We start from the raw sequence: 24,904 nt of genomic DNA, 5'->3' as shown, positions 1-24,904 counted from the left end.
ACTAGTAAACATATTTGTTTAGGGGCCAGCTGAGGGACGCCTCTGGGTGCCAGTTTTTTCGCTGCATTGGAGACCCATTGGTGGCCTTCGGCTTTTGTCTGCTCTATGGTCGGGTTGTTGTCTCTTTGACACATTCCCCATTTCCATTTTCAATTTTATTAAGGGATTCACAAAAAAATGTTTGAATTTTTAAGGACAAAAGATGCTTTTCTTTTATGGGATTGCTTTCTTTTTAAGAACAAAAAAGGGACGTATTTAACAGGACTATAATGCTGTCTTTTTGTACTGTCCTGAACTATTTTGCATATTTGTTGTTATTCTGTTGTTAACATATCGAAACGTATCATTCTTTTAAGTCTTAATTATGCTCTATCCTGAATGTTCTTGCATTTATTTGTACTGTATTCCTGTCATTCAATGTTTTCATTTTAGTGGTATCATATTTAACAATGCCATCGAGATTTGGCTAGTCACAAAACAAGGTTCAATCCACTATTTTTCTTAAAATGTCCTTTACCGAGTCAGGAAAATGGCGATTGATATCTAATAGTTTATTTCTATTTATGTTGCATTTACCTTATGTTGGAGAAGAACGAGTATTTCCAAGCTTTTAAGTGCTTAGTAGAAGCCATTGACATGAGATGGATACAACATCCGTTGCGTCCAATAATATTCTTGAAAAACGATAATTTCCACTAGAAGAATAAGCTGTTGACAACAGAAGAATGAAACATCACAGTGACTTACTATTACCTTTATTGATGATTGACGAGGATTTCGACTAGTAAGTGTACGCTTATGACCACAGAATAGTACACTATCGGTTTATTTGCCTTATACTGATGTTTTCACAACAGCAACTCGTATCCATATCTAGTTGGAATATATTTAGGAGCGTTATTTGAATCGCCATTCGATTCAAAACGTCAAAAGTCAAAGAACAAAGGAGAAAAGACGAAATAGTCGGCCACAAAATAATCCAAGATATAACTACAAAAACCGAGTATAGCCGGTCCTTCAGAATGGAAAGCATTTCATGCTTAACTAGTATCATCATGCTTACAAAGACAATACACTGCGCTTCGCTGAAAAGCCAAAATACCTTATTATAATCAATCAGTATAAGATTAATAAGAAGTGCAAATTAGACAACTATCAACTATAGACCGAATGCAAGCAAACCATGTTACCCTATATAGCTACAGTTTTTAAATGTGCAAAACCGATACCGAATAAAAAATGTTTCTCATTCAAACAAAATAACAAAAGGCTTAAATTAAGACAAAAACAATTGAGGAAAAAAGACATGACCGATAGCAATTTTAATTTAATTGCAGTATCTTGACATGGGACATGTAACAAAGACAGTGGCAAGGTATACTATTATGTGAGCGTCCAAGCATTCTCTGCCCTGGGACTGTTTTTAGTTTCTTAGTATTCATATATCACATGCAAGTCACTGATTGGATTTTTCAATTTTACTTTATTTCTTCTTCCAATTAGCTCAAGACAGAATTATATTTCATGAACATCTTCGTGTATTTTAGTTAATTCTTGATGGATTGGTGTCACGTGGACATAATATAACAGTACAAGACAGCACATAATCCGTTGTACAGGGTATAATTCAGCGCCGAGAAGGCTGTGTTACTGCTAACTCAGACTTCCGCAAGGAGGGATTGTCCGATGGATTTTGATAAAACAAACATTTCAATTTTGTTTTTTATATGCATAATAAACGATGAATATCTATGATACATTGATTCATGTATACATTGGGTAGAGGTTTAGGGGGAGGGTTGAGATCTCATCAACACGTTTAACCCCGCTGCATTTTTGCGCCTGTCCTAAGTCAGGAGCCTCTGCCCTTTGTTAGTCTTGTATTATTTTTAATTTTAGTTTCTTGTGTACAATTTGGAGTTTAGTATGACGTTCATTATCACTGAACTAGTATTTATTTTTATATTTGTTTAGGGGCCAGCTGAAGGACGCCTCAGGGTGCGGGAATTTCTCGCTGCTTTGAAGACCTGTAGGTGACCTTCTGCTGTTGTCTGTTCTATGGTCGGTTGTTGTCTCGTTGACACATTCTCCATTTTCATTCTCAATTATATATATATTTATATATAGACCACTTTACGACAGACGTTACTCGTCGGATAATTCTTGGTTGTTCAAGGCTTACACCATGATTTATAAACACTTCGTCCCAAATTTAGACCTACAATATTAACAGAGACATATAATACAATATTATATGTCTCTGATATTAAATATAGGCTGAATAGAACATAGCTTCCTAAATGTAAGTCGAGTAAAACTCTCCTCGTCATTTTTATCTAGGATTTTAAATTAACTCATCATAGATACCAGGATTAAATTTTGTATTTACGCCAGACGCGCGTTTCGTCTACAAAATACTCCCAATGACGCTCAAATCCAAAAAAAGTTCAAAAGGCCAAATAAAGTACGAAGATGAATAGCATTGAGGACAAAATTTCCGAAATGTTTTTTCCAAATACAGCTAAAGTAATCTATTACTGATGTACAAAACACTAAGTATTTCAAAAATTCCAAAGGTTTTGTAAACAGTTAATTCATGAATATGACCATATCAATGATATTAATACATATCGGATCAGAAGTGCTGACTACTTGGCTGGTGATACCCTCAGGGAATTAAAACTCCACCAACAGTGACATCGACCCAGTGGTTGTAAATAAACTCATCATATATACCAGGATTAAATTTTGTATTTACGTCAGACGCGCATTTCATCTACAAAAGACTCATCAGTGACGCTCGAATCCAAAGAGGTAAAAAAGGCCAAATAAAGTACGAAGTTGAAGTTCATTGAGGACCAAAATTCCTAAAAGTTTTTGATAAATACAGCTACGGTAATCTATTTCTGATGTAGAAAAGCTAAAATTCAAAACGATGCAAAGTAGTACGTAGAGGCTGTAACTTTCAATTCAGCTATGCTTGTCATAATTAATGATAATGTTACTTACCATACCGTCACCGTATCAATGATTATATTTCATGTTATCAAATTTGTTTTCTTTTCTTTGCAAAATTCAAACCCTGCTTCTATATTTTGTACAGCCTAACTTAGTGGTCTAGTGCTCTGGAAACAGTACAGGTGGTGTTGCAACGGCTTCATAGATACAGTGATTCGAAATAGGGATCTGCTTTAACTTGAAGTTTTTCCTCATTCCTGATTTTTGTACTCAAAACTTAAATTTACGCCATGTATGATGATTTTAGTTAACCTTGTTAAATATGCATTTTTCTAAATACACCAAATATAGTAGACCTATTGCATTTAGTATTAAAAGAAACCACACCAAAACACAAATACTTGACTGAGGTCAAGGTCACATGACACCTGCAAGTTGGACATGTACACCTTACAATCCTTCCATTCACCAAATATACTAGACCTATTGCTTATAGTAACTGAAATATGGACTTGACAACCGAAACTTAACTTTGTTCACTGATCCATGAAATGAGGTTGAGGTCAAATGAAAACTGTCTGACGGGGATGCAGACTTGCAAGGCAAGCACATACCAAATATAGTTATGTAGTTAATCCTAATACTAGTAAGAGAGAAATTAATATTACAAAAAATATTAACTTTTTTTCAAGTAGTCACTGAACCATGAAAATGAGGTCAAGGACAATGGACATGTGACAGGTGGAAACTTCGTAACATAAGGCATCTATATACAAAGTATGAAGCATTCAGGTCTTCCACCTTCTAAAATATAGAGCTTTTAAGAAGTTAGCTAACACCGCTGGATCACTATCCCTATGTTGAGCCTTCTGGGACAAAAGTCGAAGGCTCAAGAAAAATGAAAGACAAGAATACAAAATTTACAATTACACAATAACAGGATATATAAGTTAAGAGCTGTGTCGTGATTGTGGTCAAGTTTGGTTAAATTTCAGAGAAGACTTTATCTTACATTATCAGACAAAGATGGATGAAGAAGGAGAAGTGATAAGAACAGGTTAAAAGCAATTTAGAGCATTGGTCACAGGCAAGACAACAACTAATATTTTGGGTTTTACATGAAAGTATATTTATTATAACATGAATTCACAATCATATTTCACAAATTGTTTATCACTTAACTTCATTGGCAATGGATTATCACAAATATCAATAATAAATTAAATTTATACTTTTACTCCTATGGTTGTCTGCTGTGCAAGGAAATGTAAAATTTTATGTTTGACAAAAGTGCTAGTTTGTTTCCGGAGTTAACATAGTGATTTATTCAATGGACAAGGTACGATAAGCCCCCGTTTTGGCCCCCCTATTTTCTCATTTTTCAAATTTAGTCTTGGAAAGCTTCTTATCATGTTAAAATATTCCCCGAGGTTTGAAGTTTGTTTGGATGAACTTCAAAACCATTAATTTCAACAGCTGGGTGAGGTGAGGGGTGGGAGGGGGAGATAAATAGACATAAAAAAAGCCAAAAAAAGGAAAAAATTACGATTTGTGGCCTGTGGTTCTTAAAATTTTATAGCATGCGCCTACATGACCCAGAAGAAGTATTGTGATTAAGACAGCAAAAAGAGTGATAATGACATTGGAATAAAATATAATCCTGGGTCACGTTGGCATAGGCACTTAAAAACTAAAAATTCATTCTAAGGAAAACCTCCAAATTGAATAATAATAACTGAAAGTACCCCCCCCACCCCCTCACCTCACACAGTTGCTGAAATTAATGCTTTTGAAGTTTAACCTCATTTGATACTTATATATGGTGATAAAAAGAGGTTTGACACTCAACAATAAAAGCACTTCTAACTCTCATTTATTAGTGTATGGTGCACTTTTTAGATCCCTTAGAACATTATCCTTGCTGTAGGTGATTTACAAAGTATAGTACAAACAAACTCTAGTAAGTCATTATATATGAATAAAAACCAATAACAAATATATATGTCACAATATTTACCTGAAGCATTAGATCAAATAATAGCCATTTGTTTCCCTAGCCCTGAATAAGTAAGACCCTCCTCTCAGTCAATCTTTTGCTAGAGCCTTAGGGAGCTACCATTTGATTTTTATGGGGGGGCTAGGATGAAAAATTTTGTCCTGCATTTTTTTTTAGCTGTAATCTCTGTCCTGCCTTTTTATTTTTCACTCTGTTCGGTCCTGCCTTTTTTTTCAGTTTATCCTGACTTTTTTTTTACCTAAATTGTCGTCCTGCCTTTTTTTTTTTTGCAAGTGTCTCATCCTGTCTTTTATTTTTTTTACTCAAAACTCCTGTCCTGCCTATTTTTTTCAAATTTCATCCTAGCCCCCCCCCCCCTAAAATCAAATGGTAGCTCCCTTATCTCTCAATATGATTAAAATGTCCCCCAAAAAAATACTAAACTAATTCTGATAATTAATTGATAATTTATTGACATGCATCAATATAGCCATCTTAGAATAATGATATATTACAACTAGTTTATTAGGATTATAGTTTCCGAAAAAAAAATAAGTGTATTTGCCATTCAAGAAACAATATTTACATATATTTTATTGCTCTTTCCATTGCTTGGAAACAAAATATAGTTTTAACCAATTATTCTCACTTTTCTAAATTTTATCCTGTCGTTTATAAGTGAAAATATGCCCAAAAAAATCCAACCTACTTATTTATTGCAGGATTATTATTTTTTAAATATGTTTTTGGTACAAATGATTGAAATAATTGTCCCCATTTATCAATTTATTCTACATTTGACTGTTGTTAAATAAAAAAAAATCATTTTTTACCAAGCATGTGAAAAAAACAAAAATCTTACCAAATATACTATATCTGATGTTTTACTGTTTGCATTTAAAAACTCAATTTCACTGTTCAAAATACTGAGAGGTTACTTCATAAACTTGTAGATATATTGAAATACATATTTTTGCAATTAAAATATAAAAAGATATAAAAGTAAATATCAATTACTTAAAGATTTTTGAATTCATATCAAATTTTGAAAAGAAGCATTTCAGTAGAAGTCAAAATGTCTTTCATCATTCAAAACAGTCTTTGTTGTCTTAAATCTCAAACAGAACAAAAATATCAACATTTCATGGTAACATTAAATTAAAACTAGGGACGATGAACTAGTAATGATGGTTTAAATTTAACTTCGTAAAAAAACGAACATGGTTACTTATAAAAAATAAAATCTGAAATAATAATATCTCTTATATATACATATATGAAAATATACATGTAAAACACAATACACAACAACTCAACAACCACACCCTCCTCCTGAATTAGTTGATTGTGCCGTCTGCTTCTTAGGAGAGTCCACTTTCATTCCAGGGGAAGAACTAGCTGGTCTTGATGAATTGTCCTGAAGGTCTATTGTATGGAGGCCACTATTTGGTGAAGTTTCATAAAGTTTTATTAATTGTTGTGCTACTTGTAAAAATGCATCATCAATTCCTACAATGAAAAAATAAACAATTTACTTCTAGTGTCAAATTTAAACAATCTGGAATATCAGCTGAAAATATTAATAATAAAAGAATACAGTTCCAATTGCAATATGTCCCCATTGCACATATTTTATCTATCCAAGGAACAATGGCAATAACTAAAATTTTTAGAATTTTTTTTGTATTTAAAATACTGAATACATATCTTAGAGTAATAAAGGTTGCAGAGCAAATGCAATCAAATTTTTGTTAAGATTAATTTTTCTATAGGAAGTAACTCCTTCGAAATATTTGATCAGATCTTGTTTTCCAAAGTGTCAACAACATAGCTGAAATAAACTTATGATATATAATTTCATAAGATTTTGCAAATAACTGTTCATAAAAGAGGTATCAATGGACTTTTCCATATAATCAATATTTCCAAGGGACATTACTCTAATAAAATTGATTGGCAAGTATTTACAAACATTGTATAGAGGGCTTTTTTTAAAACTGGAATATAAACACTTGTATTGATATTCTATTGCATAAGATTGATTTCTATCTGATGCAGCTCAAATGTTGAAAATGAAAAATTTATTTAAGAATTGAATGCTTCTTTTTGTAACTTCATTGGGGTGTAAAAGCGTTGACCGAAGTACATTTTGTATGAAGCGCGGAAGCACTTCATTCTAAAAATGTGTGCACAGTCAACGCTTTTACAACCTTATGAAGTTACAAAAAGAAACATTCAATACTTATAATTACATTTTTTTTAGCTAGGATTATGAAAACACGAATTTTATCATTTTTTTATTTAATTCACCTGTGCACTTTATTGTGGGACCTCGTGTTATCATGAATGAAAAGTTGTATTGAGTAATGCAATTGCTTAAGGAATAACACATGATGTGCAGTTAGCCAATCAGAATAACGTATTATAGTGAAACATACATCTAATGTAATTATTTACATATCATTGACATTATCTCATTAATGATTTGAAATAAATTCTATACAAAGTATGACCCATCTCATTTCTTCCTGAATATGCATGAAATATGTGTCACTGTACACTTAGCAATCAACAATGAATCAATCATAATAGGCCAATTAAAATTAATTGCTAGATTTTCATCCCCACCCGCCCCTCTGAAATCGTCCCGCCCCGATTTTTTTTATTTAACAAAAATACGATTTCCGGTTTTTGGTCATGTCCGTTACCAGGAACCATCGATAATTTCGTTTCATTCGAAACTTCCTGTTTCAAATTCCTTTTTTGTATTTTTTCGCCGGAGTAATCCCATCGAAAATGATTAAGTCGAAATATTCTGCTGCTCTATGATGACAACATCATCTACAGAGAATAGAGATTGATAACGAAAAGGGCATGAAATATTCGAGTTACGAGTAAAACGCCTTGTCCTTGAACGCAAATTGCGGTAGTCACAGGTAGTCACAAGTGAATAGAAAATCGTGTTTTTTTCTTTATTTATACAATGACTTTGTGTCAGGAAATTTGGACTGTGAATGATATCCAAAGCGCAAGAATCGTAGAACAAATTGGTACAAAAACATGACTGGATTAAAGAAATTGACACAAGCACGAACTAGTTTGAATTATGACCGTATATTGGAAAAAATTTCGACAAACACGCATTTTAATTAAACAAGCCCTTCTATTCACCCATGGCTTTTGTTTTTGTTGACAAACAGCAAACACCCTCTATTACTGTCCCTACCATCAATTTAGTCATTAAGCCACAACTAATTTTTTGGTTAAGTTCATGTTTTACATCATAATTTCTTTCAGCACTGAGTTTACATTTTATTCTGTACTCGTAATACTTGTGTTGCATACAATTGTACCAAAACATTTAATTGATTTTATGACGACTACAAACCATTGCTTATCAAGCAAAATAAATGTGGTGTAGGTATACTAGTAGTCTAACTGAAGACTGAAGAGAGCATTTCTCTTATTTTTGATGTCTACTATAAATAGGTTTCTAAAGCGGCAATTGCATGTATAACAGTGGTTGCCAATCAGGGACTTTTATTTAAGAGTTTCAAAAATAGGGTAGGATTCCTTATACAGCATGTATATACATTATACAAGCTTGTTTCCCACTAGCATATACCCTGCGGTATGAAAAACTCATGACGAGGGTTTCATATGAAATAAAATTTAAAAAATAAAATCCTCCCACCCGCCCCATTTTTTTCAAAAATTTGGATGAAAATCTACTAATTAATTTTAGTTGGCCATAAATAACATACCCTATTCTACTGAAGCTTGTTATAATTGTAAATTCTAAACTGTTTAAGATTCTATTTATCATTTATGCATATAATTAAGACAGAATGTTTCTGCCCATATTGATGTATTATATTTTTCTTTACTTCAATTATGCATATTTGTAAACAATATTTAGACGTTTAAATCTAGGAGTACCTTTAAATAGAAAATTATTTATCTGGTACCATTGAGGAAATTTTTTCTTTTGTAAAACATCCCTAAGTAAAATCTAAATCTGATTCCCAGAGGAATTTATGCTCTGCTGGAAACAGATCAAGATGTTACCTACCAACTGTTACAAACTTTTCACAAATTGCTCCTATATCCATTCGGATCCTTTTCCGGATTTCTCATCAGAATACCTAGTGTGAGTGAGTAAAAGAAAGATACATGCATTTTTAATAGTTATACTGGTACCTGTATTTTTCAGTGCCGATGTTTCACAATATAAAGCACCAATAGATGAGGCATATTCCATAGCATCCTCTGTGGTGACTTCTCTTATATCACTAAGATCATTCTTATTACCAACCAAACACATCACTGTAAACAAAAAATACAATGTACACAATTATCGAAAAATGTTAAAATGTTCAGACAACAGTTACTGGTTGATTTCTGAGATGGACTGGTTGGCATTTTATGATCATTCTTCTTTACATTTGTTTTTGGTTATTGTTTTGTATATTCATACATAATCTAATTCAAGTGAAAAAGGTCATTGTATAATCCCTTAAATGGTGTGTTTTCTAGTTATTGAGATATTTTTTTAACAGCAAGTAATAAAAGGTAATTGTAACCTCAAATAGGGCTGTTGCAGAATTAAACACCAAAGCAGCATCATAATAACTTTTTTAGAACTCAATCAACAATATTAATAATTCATTAATTGAATGTTTTTCATTTCACTTATAGTTCTAACAAAACTGTTTAATAGGTGAAAATGCAACAACTAAAGAAAAAAATATTTAAGACCACTTTTCCCCCAACCTTTAGACATGAATCATTTTTGAACAGCCTTGGCTAGTTTGGGTTAATCTGACATGTTAAACAAATGAACCCATTATAAGTCTATTTTAGAAGTGTGAGCATTTAATTATCTTACCAATAGGTGTATCAATATTCTTCTTTAGTTCTGGAAAACACAACAATACAATTTCAATTTATCTATAAAAACATGAACATCTATTTCTTTCATCAGAAATGACAAATGTTCCAAACCAAAAACTTTAAACAAATAAATAACACACAAACGATATTCATTATAATGTTTATGAACTAAATATATTGAGGATTTGAAACTTATGGTTTATCAGAAAGGCTAGCAAAGTTTCAATAAAAATCTATACACCAGGTGACCAAATCATATTACCGGAGACAAGGACACCTTGATTCCGACTTTTTTTGTCTTTTTTATTCTCTTGGATCACCTTTCATACATATACCAATGACCACAGGAAAAAATGTCTATGAGAACCATCTGTGTCCAGTGACAAACTGAATGCATATTCAAGACCAGTTCATGATTATATGATATTGATTATCAATACCTACCACTAACCCAGTCTTTAATATCATAGAAACTATCAGCTGATGTCATATCATATATCAACATGGCTGCATTAGCTTTTCTGTAATACATTGGTGCCTGAAAATTGTTCAAGTAAATAATTATTCTTCTATAAACAGTTCTTCTGATTAAATATCAACGCTGACCCAAATTGAAAGAGAATTGATTGAATTTTTTTTTAAATAACAATTTTAACCCAATTCAATGTAATTTGCCTGTCCCAAGTCAGGAACCTTCTCAGTGGTTGTCTAACTTCATTATGACATGTATATATTAAAGTTTGACTTTTTTAACAATTGGAGAATATGGTATACATTTTATAACATGTATAAAGGAAGATCTATGATAGCTTATATATTCATTCAAAACTTTTACAGACTGGATATATCATACATGTCCAAGACCAAACAAGATGTCTCCTCGATGATATATGGTATATGGATATACATTAAAGGAGAAAAAAAACATAATCTTAAAAAGAAGTGTTGACAACCAAGTACTATCTAAGAGGAAGGGCAAACAGAGGACAAAAGACAAATCCGGTAACAAATAAGGCATACAAGGACAAACAACAACATTTGACATTGAAACTAAAAACAAATGAAAAACGCAGACCCCTGAACTACTTGGGCGACATACCATAAATTCTTATTGCGTTAACATCTATGTATGGATGAATGTCAAGTTAAGATATTTTACATAATCACTTAAATGCATTGCTAACATAGACAAAAATCGTATGTAAACTGGATTTTAAAAGAAAATTTACGGATTAACTTCAACAGGAGGAAAAAAATATAAACACACATAGTACCCCCTTCAAATAATACAATCAATAATCAAATTATTCTCATGCGTTGTCAAATGAAGATCTTCATAGTGTTAAATATCTTATACAATATAGTTTTATTACTTAATAATCAACATGGAAATTTACATAAAACAACATCATAGACAAAATGTCAATTGTGTCAAATTGTCAATTTTTTTTTAAATATTTCAAATTTACTTTGCTCATTTAGCGTTTTTCACCATTTTATCTTCATTGTATATATCACATATTGTTATATTTACAATAATCGATAACCAAGACAGAGGTTTCAGGCTGTTGTTCAAGCTATGGAATGTTTGTCTATATTGACAACCAAGACAGAGGTTTCAGGCTGTTGTTCAAGTTATGGGATGTTTGTCGATATTGACAACCAAGACAGAGGTTTCAGGCCGTTGTTCAAGTTATGGGATGTTTGTCGATATCGATTCGATTCGATATCGACAACAAAGACAGAGGTTTCAGGCTGTTGTTTAAGTCATGGGATGTTTGTCGAGTCAATATCGTCGAAATCGACAACAAAGATAGAGGTTTAGGGATATGGAATGCTTGTCGATATTGATTCCATATCAACATTCAAGACAGAGGATTCAGGTCATGTGGACATAACAACATACATACGTAAAGTCTTGTATCGATATCGAATCAACATTGTGTCTTGGACATACCTCGGATATATATATTGGCCCGATGATGCAGAGCTTTGGGCATTTAATATATGCGGTCAACTTTTTGTTTGTTACCCTCTAAATCAGAGTTCTTGAAAAGTGGTGGTCTAAATGTCCTAATCACAAAAGTTTCCACAGGACCGACACAATTTTGATATTTTGAAATGGAAAGTTGGAAACAATAGTGAGGACCAGCAGCTTTTCTTCAAGGACCACCAGGATAATAAAGAACCCTATCTAAATGTCAAAGGCACCTTTTATATTTTTTTTAGAGCACAGGTTTCATCATACACATATAGTGAAATATCAGATGCATGTCACAACATAAATCATTTTGTGAATTGCATATTATTAAACTGCATCTTTTTTTGAAAAAAGTTTGATACTTTGTTTGTCAGACTTATTTGTGTTTAAGTTACTTTTATTATCTGAACAAAATTTTTTCCTTGTTTTACCAGCTTACAGTTAAAAGTTAATCTCTCCGGGCCCACTGTCCCCAAAACTTACCATAGATCTGAATCTCTCCTGGCCTGCTGTATTCCAAACTTACCATAGATCTGAATCTCTCCTGGCCTGCTGTATTCCAAACTTACCATAGATCTGAATCTCTCCTGGCCTGCTGTATCCCAAACTTACCATAGACCTGAATCTCTCCTGGCCTGCTGTATCCCAAACTTACCATAGACCTGAATCTCTCCTGGCCTGCTGTATCCCAAACTTACCATAGACCTGAATCTCTCCTGGCCTGCTGTATCCCAAACTTACCATAGACCTGAATCTCTCCTGGCCTGCTGTATCCAAAACTTACCATAGACCTGAATCTCTCCTGGCCTGCTGTATCCCAAACTTACCATAGACCTGCATCTCTCCTGACCTGCTGTATCCCATACTTACCATAGACCTGAATCTCTCCTGGCCTGCTGTATCCCAAACTTACCATAGATCTGAATCTCTCCTGGCCTGCTGTATCCCAAACTTGTAACTTAATCCTATAGTTGTCCAATGTCCTGCAATCATAATTGTTTTATGTTTTAGATACATATTTTCTCAATTCATTTTTTTTATGCTGACATTTTCGTTTGAATTTAAGACAAGTGTTAAGTTTATAAAACTCTAAAGTCTAGTGGTACATGTGATTGTTATAAGTCATCATATTTGTTTTCCATGTAAAGTTATAACTTTACTCTCGATCATCCATATCAATGATGTCAATGGCTTAAGTTTTCAATGCTACACTATTTAAGAAAATATGGTCTGTAATTAACCAACAGTCTTTCTCAGTTGATGTTATAAAATAATTATACCCTTTTAATACCCTAATCTGTTTAGGTGAAATTGGACTTGGAATTTATTGATTTAATTAAATTTCTGTATGCAGACGTGGGTTGTCCACGAAAAAGCGGTGGAAATAACAAAATCAACGATGAATGTGTGTTGTTGTGTTACTTGTGTATTGTAAATTCAGAAATTATTGCATGCATTTATTATAGCAATTTTTGAGGAAAAAAACAATAATGCGAGATAATTAATGCGATTTCAGAAAAATCAGGATACAGATATGTGTATTCGATATCATAATGTAACATTTTATCATTGCGATACTCACCCAGCATCCCAGTCCAAATCTTTGCATTAATAAAAATCTTGCAATAACTTCTGAATTTACAGTACATAAATGTACTTGAATCTAAACTTAATCGAAACCAGGTGCTCCGCCGGGCACAGCTTACTACGACCGCAGGGGTCAAACCATGAACAGTTGGGGCAAGTATGGACAAAACATTCAAGCTTGAAACAGCTCTGAATTTGGATTGTGATCAAATTTTTTACATAATATGGGTTTATTACACACAAAAAATGTCAAGATCTTACAAATCTATTGCACAATAATGTGCAATTAAAGATTTCTTCTTCAAACTTTTCAAATATTTGAAATTTGAAAAATTTGGGGGGAAAAAAATTGAAAACTACCTCCCTTACACTGCTTTTAAATTGTCTCAATTGTCCAGAAAAACCTAGTTTCCCCTTTTCTTGCCCCTTCCAAATTTTTTTTAGTCATAACCCTCAAAGTCAGTAGTAACTATCCCTTTATTGTATGGAAACTTGTGGTATAATTTCACAGAGATTCATACACTTAAACACAAGTTATAGTTTGAAAACTACAAAAATGCTTATTTTGGGCCCCCTATATGGCCCCTAATTCCTAAACTATTGGGACCATAACCCCTAAAATCAATACTAACTATCACTTCATGGTATGGAAACTTGTGGTATAATTTCAGAGAGATTCATAGACTTAAACACAAGTTATTGTTTGAAAACTACAAAAATGCCTATTTTGGGCCCCCTTTTTTTGCCCCTTATTCCTAACTATTTGGACCTTAACCCCCAAAACCAATACTAACATGACTAACTTTCCCTTCATGGTATGGAAACTTGTGGTATAATTTCAGAGAGATTAATACACTTAAACACAAGTTATTGTTTGAAAACTACAAAAATGCTTATTTTGGGCCCCCTTTTTGGCCCCTAATTCCAAAACTATTGGGACCATAACCCCCAAAATCAATCCCAACCTAGAAGTAATGAACCTTCTGGTGAAATTTTATAAAGATCCATTCACTAAAACTAAAGTTATTGTCCGGAAACTAAACGTGCCTTCGGACGACAACGCAGACAAAGACATGATAGCATTATACAACACAAAAAAAATTTTGCGGTTGTATAATAAAAAGTAATTATAACTAAATGAACTTACATTTTATATGTGAAGAATGATGCACCAATGGTTGGACTAACAGCTTTACTGAACATACCACCCACATATCTGATGACTACACTGGTTTTGCCTACACCTGAAAAATAAATTAGGTTGTTTATTGATATAACTTGAAGATGCCTGTGAAATTACAGTAAAATAGGGCTATTTACAAATAAAAAGGGGAAGAGATCCGGACATCAGGTGCCTGTGTAAACAAACAATGTGACACCTACAACACCCATTTCATTTTTTGACAGTTAACGTATGCTTCCAAGTTAAAAGGGTGGATGTCTGGATCCTTATAGGACTCACTGTCCTATTTTTTATCCTTACTTCTTACTTTCACTTGGGTTATGCTGGCAGTATGTATGTATGTTCTGTATCTCCCTCCTTTAGTAGGAGCACCACCATGGGTTATGGTGTAAAAAGGAAGACATTTAACACACTGTATCGGTACAGATTTAATGTGAGCATTTGCCTATCCAGTCTCCCAGCCTGGCCGTGACGGGTCTTACAACCAGAAAGTTAACCTTCCCCAAAACAATAAGTACAATGTAATAAAGCATATGAACACACCCACTCACCTGACTCGCTCATCCTCAAAAATATAAAAATGCATAATATACAAAAACATTATATACAAAATAAGGGATAAGGTCACCCCGGATGCCGCACAAATGCCTAGACAACGAACGGGAAACCAGAGAGGACATACTTGGAATACATCAGTACATCAACTGAGTATGTGTGAAGGTGTATCAAACACGGATTGATTACTGTCTCCAAATTTGGATATTTTCTGTAGAAAATTATTTCAAATACAAATTTAGGAAGCACAAATCAATTAAGGTATTTAACCACAAATAAAGCAGAAAATATCTGTATTTATACATTCTTCCCTATGTGTTGGGTTGGAGGATTTGTCCTTGGAGGGTTGTATAAGTTACATGATTTAATATGATAGTCTCCATAAATCTTTGTTTGTACAGGTATACTATTTATTAATCCTCGCACTTTCAATATCAAAGGTATCTATCAGTGCATACATTCCCTACTTTAAGGGAGAAATGAAGTAAATAGCAGAAGACAAGAGTAAGATTTGGACTATATGACTCATCTATCAGCTGTGCATATTTTCATCCTGGATCACAAAATCAAGAAAAACTGTGTGAATTAAATACCCTGAGATCCTAATACTACAACTTTAGCTTCAATGGATTTCATCGCTTCTAAACTTATGACCACTTTCCCTTTAAATGTGATACATTTGTTTATTGTTGTTGGTTCGTGTAACGAAACTTGCAAAAGTTTACGTCCACCATTTTAAGATCACGTGACAACAGGGATAAAATAACTGACTTTGGAAAACAAACCCGATCTTTTCTGGAACTTTTGATTTAATTTTACCCAAAAAAATCTGCTAAGTAATGTATGATTATGCTGCCACAAAAGATTTAATTGATATCTTTTGTTCGGAGATATTAACGTTTGAAGGAATTCATGACAAATCGCCCCATTTTTACCAACTCGCCCCACTTTCTAAATAATCGCCTCACTCTTATTTATAAACTCGTCCCATTATCAAAGACGGCAAAATCCCATTGAATATCGGTATGGCAACTCGCCCCACGTATGAAAGGAATTAAAATCCTGCTGCATAAAGGTACCCCATTAAAAATAGAAAACAAACTACGATAAAGGAGAAGGTCCGGTAAGGGCCGATTTTGGCCTCAAATTTCACGTTCATCGAACGAAAGATTTTGGACACTTTTTAAAAACTTAAATGTCTATTTAAATTGATTCAATCAGTTTCTGTAAATAATTTTAACTGATTTAGTAATTAAAAACGCTCCCATTCAAGCTTAAATATGAAAAATCTATCAAATATGCCAAAAAACGTCACTTTTCAGATGGTTTTTGTCAAAAATGAAAGTGGCCGCATCCGTGTTCATCCTCAACCTTTATAAATGTTATGTATTATCATCAAATACAACTTACATTTCAATATTATGAATGAACACGAATGCGGCCACTTTCATTTTAGACGGAAACCGTTTAAAATTTAACTAAAATGCTCAAATTGTGAAGATTTCAGTAATTTAGCATAACTTGGCTTAATGATGCTAGTACCCGATATATGTGCATTGTTTTGTCAAAAACAGCCCATATTTATGTAGCAGAAGCATTCTACTTTCCAGTAAATAGCTAAAAGATTACATTTTCATACTTTTGTAAAACTGCTATATTTTGGGGCCAAAAAGGGGTCTTACTGAGCCTACTCCTTTAGTTGTTCCAACTCCGACTTTTTCACCAACTCGCCCCACAGTTAAAAAAATCAACCCAAACTAGCTTACCAACTTTCCCATGTTGCCTCACCTTTTATTCGAACGCAATTTAACTTAGTCTGATTTTAACAAAATTTGAATTCTTGGGGTTGTTTGATATGCTGAATCTTAACATGTATTTAGATTTTATAATGGGCCTAGTTTTCAAGTTGGTCCAAATCAGGGTCCAAAATTAAACTGTTTCATTTCACGGCATGTTTCAACAAAAATTGAATATATCCATGGGTTCTTTGATATGCTGAATTTAACCGTGTATAATGTTTTTGGATTTTGGGCTCAGAAATTAAACTTTATAAATAATAAGGATGTGCATATCGACAGGAAACAATTTTATTTTTCTTATAGTTATGCCCCTTTGAACTAATAATGTTGGTCTAAATATACTACTGCAACAGTTAGTCGTAGCAACTCATCTGAAACTACATAACAGAATTTCATGAAACTTTTTAGTTAAATAGGGCATACTATGTAGATGTGCATAAACCACAAGAAAGTTTTATAACTGATCTTTTGTAGGAGTTATGAGTCTTTGAATTTCGGATTCTGGTGAGAAGTTGTTGCTATTTATGGTGATTTCTCCCAAAATTTAAGGCCTTTAAATGTCATATTTAACATTGTAATGATTGTTGTCCAAAGACATTAGGTTTTCAGATGATTAGGGGACGACCATTTGATATTCTGGGAGGGGGGCAGGAGGATTTTGAAAATGAATAACTCAGCCTTGATAATCACAAAAATAAATGGTTTGTTCTGTGGTAGTTTGAAAATAAATAACATGACTTACAATGTATTGAAAATAAATAACTCAGCAGATCTAATCCAAAGTATGAGATGGCATCAGATTCTTCATAAAATTCATCGTTTTTCCCCAAAAAAAATCGGGAAACACTTCCCAAATCTTTTAACAATAAAAAAATAAATATTATCAAATATACTTGAAATGTTTGAAAATGGGTTTGTTTCATTTATCTTGAGGTATATTGTCTCAGGAACACTTACCTCACTTTTATTACAGGGAAGTAACTTCATTGAAGCAAATAGGCTCATGTAGGAAATTTCAAAACCATAAGCTTGTCTTCATATCAAATTGTTTTCACTGAGAGTTTCTTGCAAGAAGCAAGTTCTGTTCTCCTTGGACATGGCCCCTGTTTTTTTCAGGATCAATGTTTCTTATTTATTTGTCTTTTGTTCATTCTGTATTCTGTTAGTGTTGCATTCCTTTTGTAATTTAGTAATTTTGTTATTAACTTAATCATGAGTTTAAAAACAAAACAGCAGTCACATACTTAACTATGTTAATTACATTTTGCTTTATCCTACATTTTGGTCTTTTAATGTTTTCTCTAAAAACTTAATTATTACACTGAATCTACAAATTTTGCTTTGAGACCAAAATATTGTCAAACTAGACAAAGTGACACGAATGGCCCCGTCCCAAAAAAATCTGCAACTTCAATAACACATGTTGACACAAACATGATGGTAGTCTCACATTGATATGTTCATAATTATAAATTAACTGTTAAAAAAACTCAGCTCAAAATGTGGAGGCCTATAGAAAAAAGTCTGTATTTATAACTGTGATTTTCAACATTTTTCAAAGTTGTAAACCCTTAATTTTGGCAAAAATTAATGGAGAGGAACAAAACTTAAACTTGATCTGTAACTCATCATGAGTAACTCACAAACCAAAAATCAGCCCTATATCTGAAAGTGTTTAGAAAAAAAGTCTGTATAACTGTTATTTTCAACAATTTATCAAAGTCCAAAGCCCGTAATTTCGGCAAAAATTAGCGAAGCGGAACAAAACTTAAACTTGACCTGTATCTCATCATGGTTACCTCACATACCAAAAATCAGCCCAATATCTGAAAGCGTTTTAAAAAAAAACTCCGTATAACTGTGATTTTCAACAATTTTCAAAGTTGTAAACCCTTAATTTTGGCAAAAATTAATGGAGAGGAACAAAACTCAAACTTGATCTGTAACTCATCATGGTTAACACACAAACCAAAAATCAGCCCATTATCTGAAGGCGTTTAGAAAAAAACTCCGTATAACTGTGATTTTCAACAATTTATCAAAGTCCAAAGCCCGTAATTTCAGCAAAAATTAGCGGAGCGGAACGAAACTTAAACTTGATCTGTAACTCATCAAGGTGAACTCACAAACCAAAAAAATCAGCCCAATATCTGAAGGCGTTTAGAAAAAAACTCCGTATAATGGTTTGTTGCGGAATGACGGAATGACGGAATTTTGGAATGACGGAATTTCGGAATTTCAGAATTTCGGAATTTCGGACAAGGGTAAAACTATATGGCACCGACAACTTCGATGCGGGGCCATACAAATAATTAAAGCAGAATTTGCATTTTCAGATTAAGAAAAGGTCTGGGATTAACACCCAGAAAGCATGATTTAGCATCATTTGTTCTATAGCTTCTTTGAGCCTTCAGCAGCATCAAAACCTGTCCAAAAAAAATTTGACTCGCTCCGCTTGGCGAAATATGTTTGGCAATAATTAATAAAAAGGCAAGTTGCACATGTTGCAGCAAAACTTTAATACTGTGTATGTATGAAATACACGTATACGCAGTTGGCAAGATTCATTCTTGCAGAGGATAATGGTTAATTCTAATTAAATGGTACTTAATGACAATGATTATACATAATAGTTACATGTATTATATATAACATGTATAATAAAATTCATTTAAAAATTGCATGTTTTTTTAATATTATAAATTTAGTTGTGAAAATGAATAATCAGTCCCCTGTTTTAATGAAAATAATAAATCTTGCTTCAACAATGCAGAAAATAAATAATCTGTCCTCTTAGTTAACAAAAATAAATAACCGATCCAATGGAATTGTTGTTTTAAGAAATTAACCCAGGATAACCAAGATATACACATTGGTATGGTTTGGTTTAGCGATTGACATGGTAAAGTAAAGAGTCGAGAAATTCGTCATTGTTTTGGTTACATTTGTCATGGTTTAGATCAAAATGAATACATCTTTGTGGCACCTCAATATTGATAGTTTGTTTGAATGCGAGTGTGAAAAATTAAAGTAACATAATTTACTATAGACAAAAGAGGGAAAAAGTCTTTTGACCAAATTCAGTGGACGTAAGCGACAAAAAGGCCGAGCAAATCGTACATTTATATATTTTGTTACCCCACGTAACGCATTGCAGGGTCAATGGAAATATTTGGCGTTTATATTTTCGTCCGTCCGTCTGTGCGTTCATCCGTTCAGTCTCATGTTTACAAATAATATATTCTTGTCGGATTTTTTATGAAACGTATGTCATAGTTTTTTTTATATTATAGTTTTGTTCAAAATTGCATTGTAAGCACTCTTAAATGTACAATTCTTGCCAGAATTTTATGGAACTTACATCATAAGTTTATATTAGCAATGCATTACACGAATTTAATTACAAAAATTAGTGCCGAACAATAATTTTCAAAGAGTGGTGTCCCTTAGAAATATAATGACACCCGAATTTTATGAAAGTTGAATCATAGGTTGATATTTAAGCGATATTTTGGACTGATTTGAAAATGAGTACCGAAAGATTATTATTTCACTATCTTAAGCTGAGGTCATACCTACCGGATAGCTCTAACGGACGCTGAACTGATGAAAAAAGCTTTCCGTTAACAAAATTTGTATCCATTGGGTGTCCGTTGGTATACTGACCAAATAAAACGGAAGGGTTACGAATGCCTTAACGGACACTTACAGAATATGCAACGTACGAGAAACGGAAACTTACCGGACAGAAAGGACGTCAAATGTACATCCAACGGACGTCAAATGTACATCCAACGGACGTCAAATGTACATTCAACGGACGTCAAATGTACATCCAACGGACGAGTACCGTATAAAACGGACACCTAACGAAAACGTTCCGGATAAAAAGGATGAACAAGATAAGCGGAAAATTAAACTGAGCGATGATTATAATACATATCTTTCATGACTAAGCAATGATGTTGCCCACCTCCTTTGTCTTATCCTCCTTATCCTTTCGACGACTAGTAGGTTTATATTTGAAACATTTAAGTGCAGTCGGACCTGAATAAGAGCTGCTCGATAGTGAAGACATGCTCTTACTTCAAGATCCAAGCATGAGTAATAGACATTCATGACACTCAAGAAATCTGACCTTTCAATAATTGTCATTTCTGAGTGACGCGAATTTTCAATTGGCATTTATCCGTTTTGCTTTTGATAGGTATCCGTTTTATCATTCCGTTCATGTCCGTTTCCCATCCGTTTTATTCGTTATACGTCCGGTAGAAGTACGTTGGTGTATTTGTCTACCGGACCTGCAACGAATATATAACGGACAAGTAACGTATACAAAACAGGAACGAAAAGGACGAGTATAGTACAAAACGGACGCCTACGGACGCTAAGCGAACATGAACCAGATATGGACTTACGTCTAACGGGCATGAACGGATTGAAAAAAAGTTATCCTGGCAGAGTCCACCAACATAGAAATGATACCGTCCATGATACAATAACTCAACTATCAAATTAAACAAACCATATTGAGAGAACACCATAATGTCTTCAAATATAAGTTTAAAACTAATTCGTGTAGTAAACTGTAAGTGAAATTAATATGAAAATTGATTTCAAAGTGTGGACGGTAACAAGTTCGAATTAGATAAAGGTCCATAATGTCTCTTTAAACGACCGAATATAAGTGATTATGTTTTTTAACTCGTTAAATTTTTTTTTCTTGTACATGTGTTGTATGCCAGAAAGTTCCGATATAAAAAAGGCTCTGTCGGTTAAGTATTTAGTATGACAAAATGTACATTATTACATGGTCTACAGTCTGTGATGCAGTGGCTGTTATTTTTTTCCTATGTATGATATTTATTTTTTAGTTTTGTTTTGGACATAAGTCAGGCTGTAAGTTTTCTTATTTCAATTCCTGTCTCTTTAATTTATCGGAGCCTTTAATAACTAACTAAAAGGTATGAGGTTTTTTTTAATTGTTGACGGCCGTACGGTGACCTAACATTTGCGTCATTTGTTCTACGGTGGATAGTTTTATCAATTGGAAAACATACTGTATTTACTTATTGTGTATTACTATGTGCTTTCTTAGGTCATAGTGTATTTAGAATACACAAACTTTTAAAAAAAAATGCTATTATTGAAATTCATTTATTGTATACTACTCTAGTGGTCTCTTCATATGTGCTTGTTCTATAATTATGATAATTAAAATGATAAATCTTAATTTTACTGTAGATTACTTTTTTTTCTAAAAGGTGTAATTTTGCGAGTAAAAGATCATCTTTAAAATTTAAAAATCAGATCTACGCGTCTGGGTACAAAACAATAACATTAGAAAATAGCGACACTATATCGACTCATAATAGGATAGAATGGGTTAAACACGAAAATATTATCGACGAAACATATTGTTAAACATTATTTTAATAGTTGTACATAATGTCTGTTGATTCTGATTGTTGAACTTCCATCATGCACGACAGGAATCACATAACTGAACCATGCCGAACAAAAACTTAACCATGGCACTAGTAAACCAAACCATGACACAGAATTTTCTATAATCCTTAAATTGTGTGCAAATGTAGGCTTTTTCAGGTATAATTGACGGCAGATGTATACCATAACGAAATATGGGATCTAACAGAAGGTAAAAAAATAACTGTACTTTTTGCATTAGAAACGAGCAAACAACATATGAATTTTGACATACCCAAGCTTTTTTTCTGTGTCAAATTATAACTATATGTCTGGGTACAAAACAATAACATTAGAAAATAGCGACACTATATCGACTCAAAATAGGATAGAATGGGTTAAACACGAAAATGTTATCGACGAAACATATTGTTAAACATTATTTTAATAGTTGTACATAAATTTTGCATACCCAAGCTTTATTCTGTGTCAAATTATAACTATATGATAAAAAATTTAATGTACTAACATAATAGCAATACACAAAGATACTTACTATCTTGAATTTATATTTAGAGGTTCATTTAGTGAAAAATCCGAATGTTTATATTGTGTCATTGATTGTCAATACAAACTCTTAACACAACCATGTCTAGCTTAACCAAACTATGACAAAATCACTGTACTAAACGCCCCTCGATATGACGACCTTACTACCCGTGGTCACTTTTCAAATGATTTTTGAAGTGGCTGCATTGGTGTTCACTCTCAAGATTTGTATATACTACGTATTATCATTAAATACAACCTAAATTTAAACATTAAGAATGAACACAGGTGCGGTCACTTCCATTTTAGACAAAAAAAAAACATCTTAAAATGATGCATGTTCATTGTATTATAAAAAAAACAGCCCATATTTATGAAACGAAATAGTTACTTTTATATAAGTATCTAAAATTAACATTTTAACTACTTTGAGCCGAAAAGGGGTCTTTCCGGGCCTACATCTTTATTGTAAAAGTAGCCAATAACATATTTTTCTATTATTTTTTTAAAAAGTTTATGACAACTTTCAATACTAAAATGACAATGATGGACATTACGTGATGACGCGTACGATATCTCGATTGCCTTAATTTTTCTGGTTGAAATGTAAGCAACCTCAATCTGAATGTTGCTTAGGAAGTTCAGACTTAGAATTGTAACCTAGCTTAAAGCATGACTGCTGTTACAAAAAAGTTGACACAGGTGAAAATCTAAATTTTTGCAGATTTTTTGATAATAAATGCAGTTTAAGCAAATTGGATAAGCATGTAAAGTTCTATCTACCATTTAAATTTTCAAGAAAATTAGTCTACCCAATTTGAGTTATTGCCCTTAAAAGACCATTATTACCCATTTTTGTCTAGCCAGCGAATTTGGCACAGAAAGCTAGCCATAGGGATAGTGAACCAGTGGCGGCCATACCTCTGATACTATTAAGCAATAGGTCTAGTTAATTATAAAAAAAGAAGATGTGGTATGAATACCAATTAGACAACTCTTCACAAGAGACCAAATAATACAGAAATTAACTACTATAGGCGGCCGTACGGCCTTCAACAATGAGCAAAGTCTATAGCGCATAGTCAGTTTTAAAAGGCCTAGGAATGACACGTAAAAAACAATTCAAATGAGAAAACTAACGGCCTTATCTATGTACAAAATAATGAACGAAAAACAAATATGTAAAACAGCAACAAACGACAACTACTGAGTTACAGGCCCATTCGAAATGTGGCGGGGTTAACATGTTAGCGGGCGTCATACATTTCCCCTAACCTGAAACAGTGGTGTTACATTATACTGCAATCAGCTATTTTACTATACAGATAAAGCTATACGTATAAACGTTAGCTTTATACGTCAATGACCTCAACTCACCTATAAGCCCCGCCTACTTACAACGTCACGTCACAACCATGACAACGTGTAGTAACAATGGTCAAACTTTTATGAATTTAAACCTGTTATGTCTTCAAATTGGTAATTTATATACCATGTTTATCAAATGTTATTAATTAAATTCATTTTCCCTTTCTAATTCCTTAAATTGTCAATGCTTACCGCCTAGACTACGTTCATAGGGAAATACCCCAAAATGGTACCCCAAGGGGGAAATTCCAAACACTTTTTTTTAATAATATTTGTTTCATATTTTTATTATTTTTTTTATTTTTTTATCGATTTCAGTATAAAAACAATATACGTATAGTGTCTTGAAATATGAAATTTATTTGTATTCGGCACGAAACGGGAAAATGCTCGGTAGAACCTCGCATTTTCCCGTTTCTAAGCCTCATACAAATAAATTTCATATTTCAAGACACTATACGTATATTGTCTAAGTACACCATAGGATCAGTATAGATCTGAGAGTACTAACTTAAAGTCTTGATTACTTGATTTCTATTTTACGTACAGAAAAATTAATACTTAGAATAGCAACAATATAATTCGGTGTTATTATAACTAAACCCGTA

At 32.9% G+C, this 24,904-nt stretch overlaps 1 protein-coding gene across 1 annotated transcript; it reads right to left on the bottom strand.

The window, feature by feature from the left end:
- Window positions 1-5,803: 5,803 nt before the first annotated feature.
- Window positions 5,804-15,910, bottom strand: LOC143052465 (ras-related protein Rab-31-like). The gene is made up of 7 exons (XM_076225512.1): window positions 15,747-15,910; window positions 14,563-14,659; window positions 12,742-12,811; window positions 10,292-10,385; window positions 9,843-9,872; window positions 9,155-9,280; window positions 5,804-6,463 (listed from the first exon to the last, which is right to left on the bottom strand). The coding sequence occupies exons 1-7, from the start codon at window positions 15,787-15,789 to the stop codon at window positions 6,267-6,269; spliced, it is 657 nt and encodes a 218-aa protein (XP_076081627.1). The 5' UTR covers window positions 15,790-15,910; the 3' UTR covers window positions 5,804-6,266.
- Window positions 15,911-24,904: the final 8,994 nt, after the last annotated feature.

This window comes from Mytilus galloprovincialis, chromosome 11 (genome assembly GCF_965363235.1).
Source record: "Mytilus galloprovincialis chromosome 11, xbMytGall1.hap1.1, whole genome shotgun sequence".
Lineage (NCBI taxonomy): Eukaryota > Metazoa > Mollusca > Bivalvia > Mytilida > Mytilidae > Mytilus > Mytilus galloprovincialis.
This window is presented reverse-complemented; position numbering and strand designations above follow the sequence as displayed.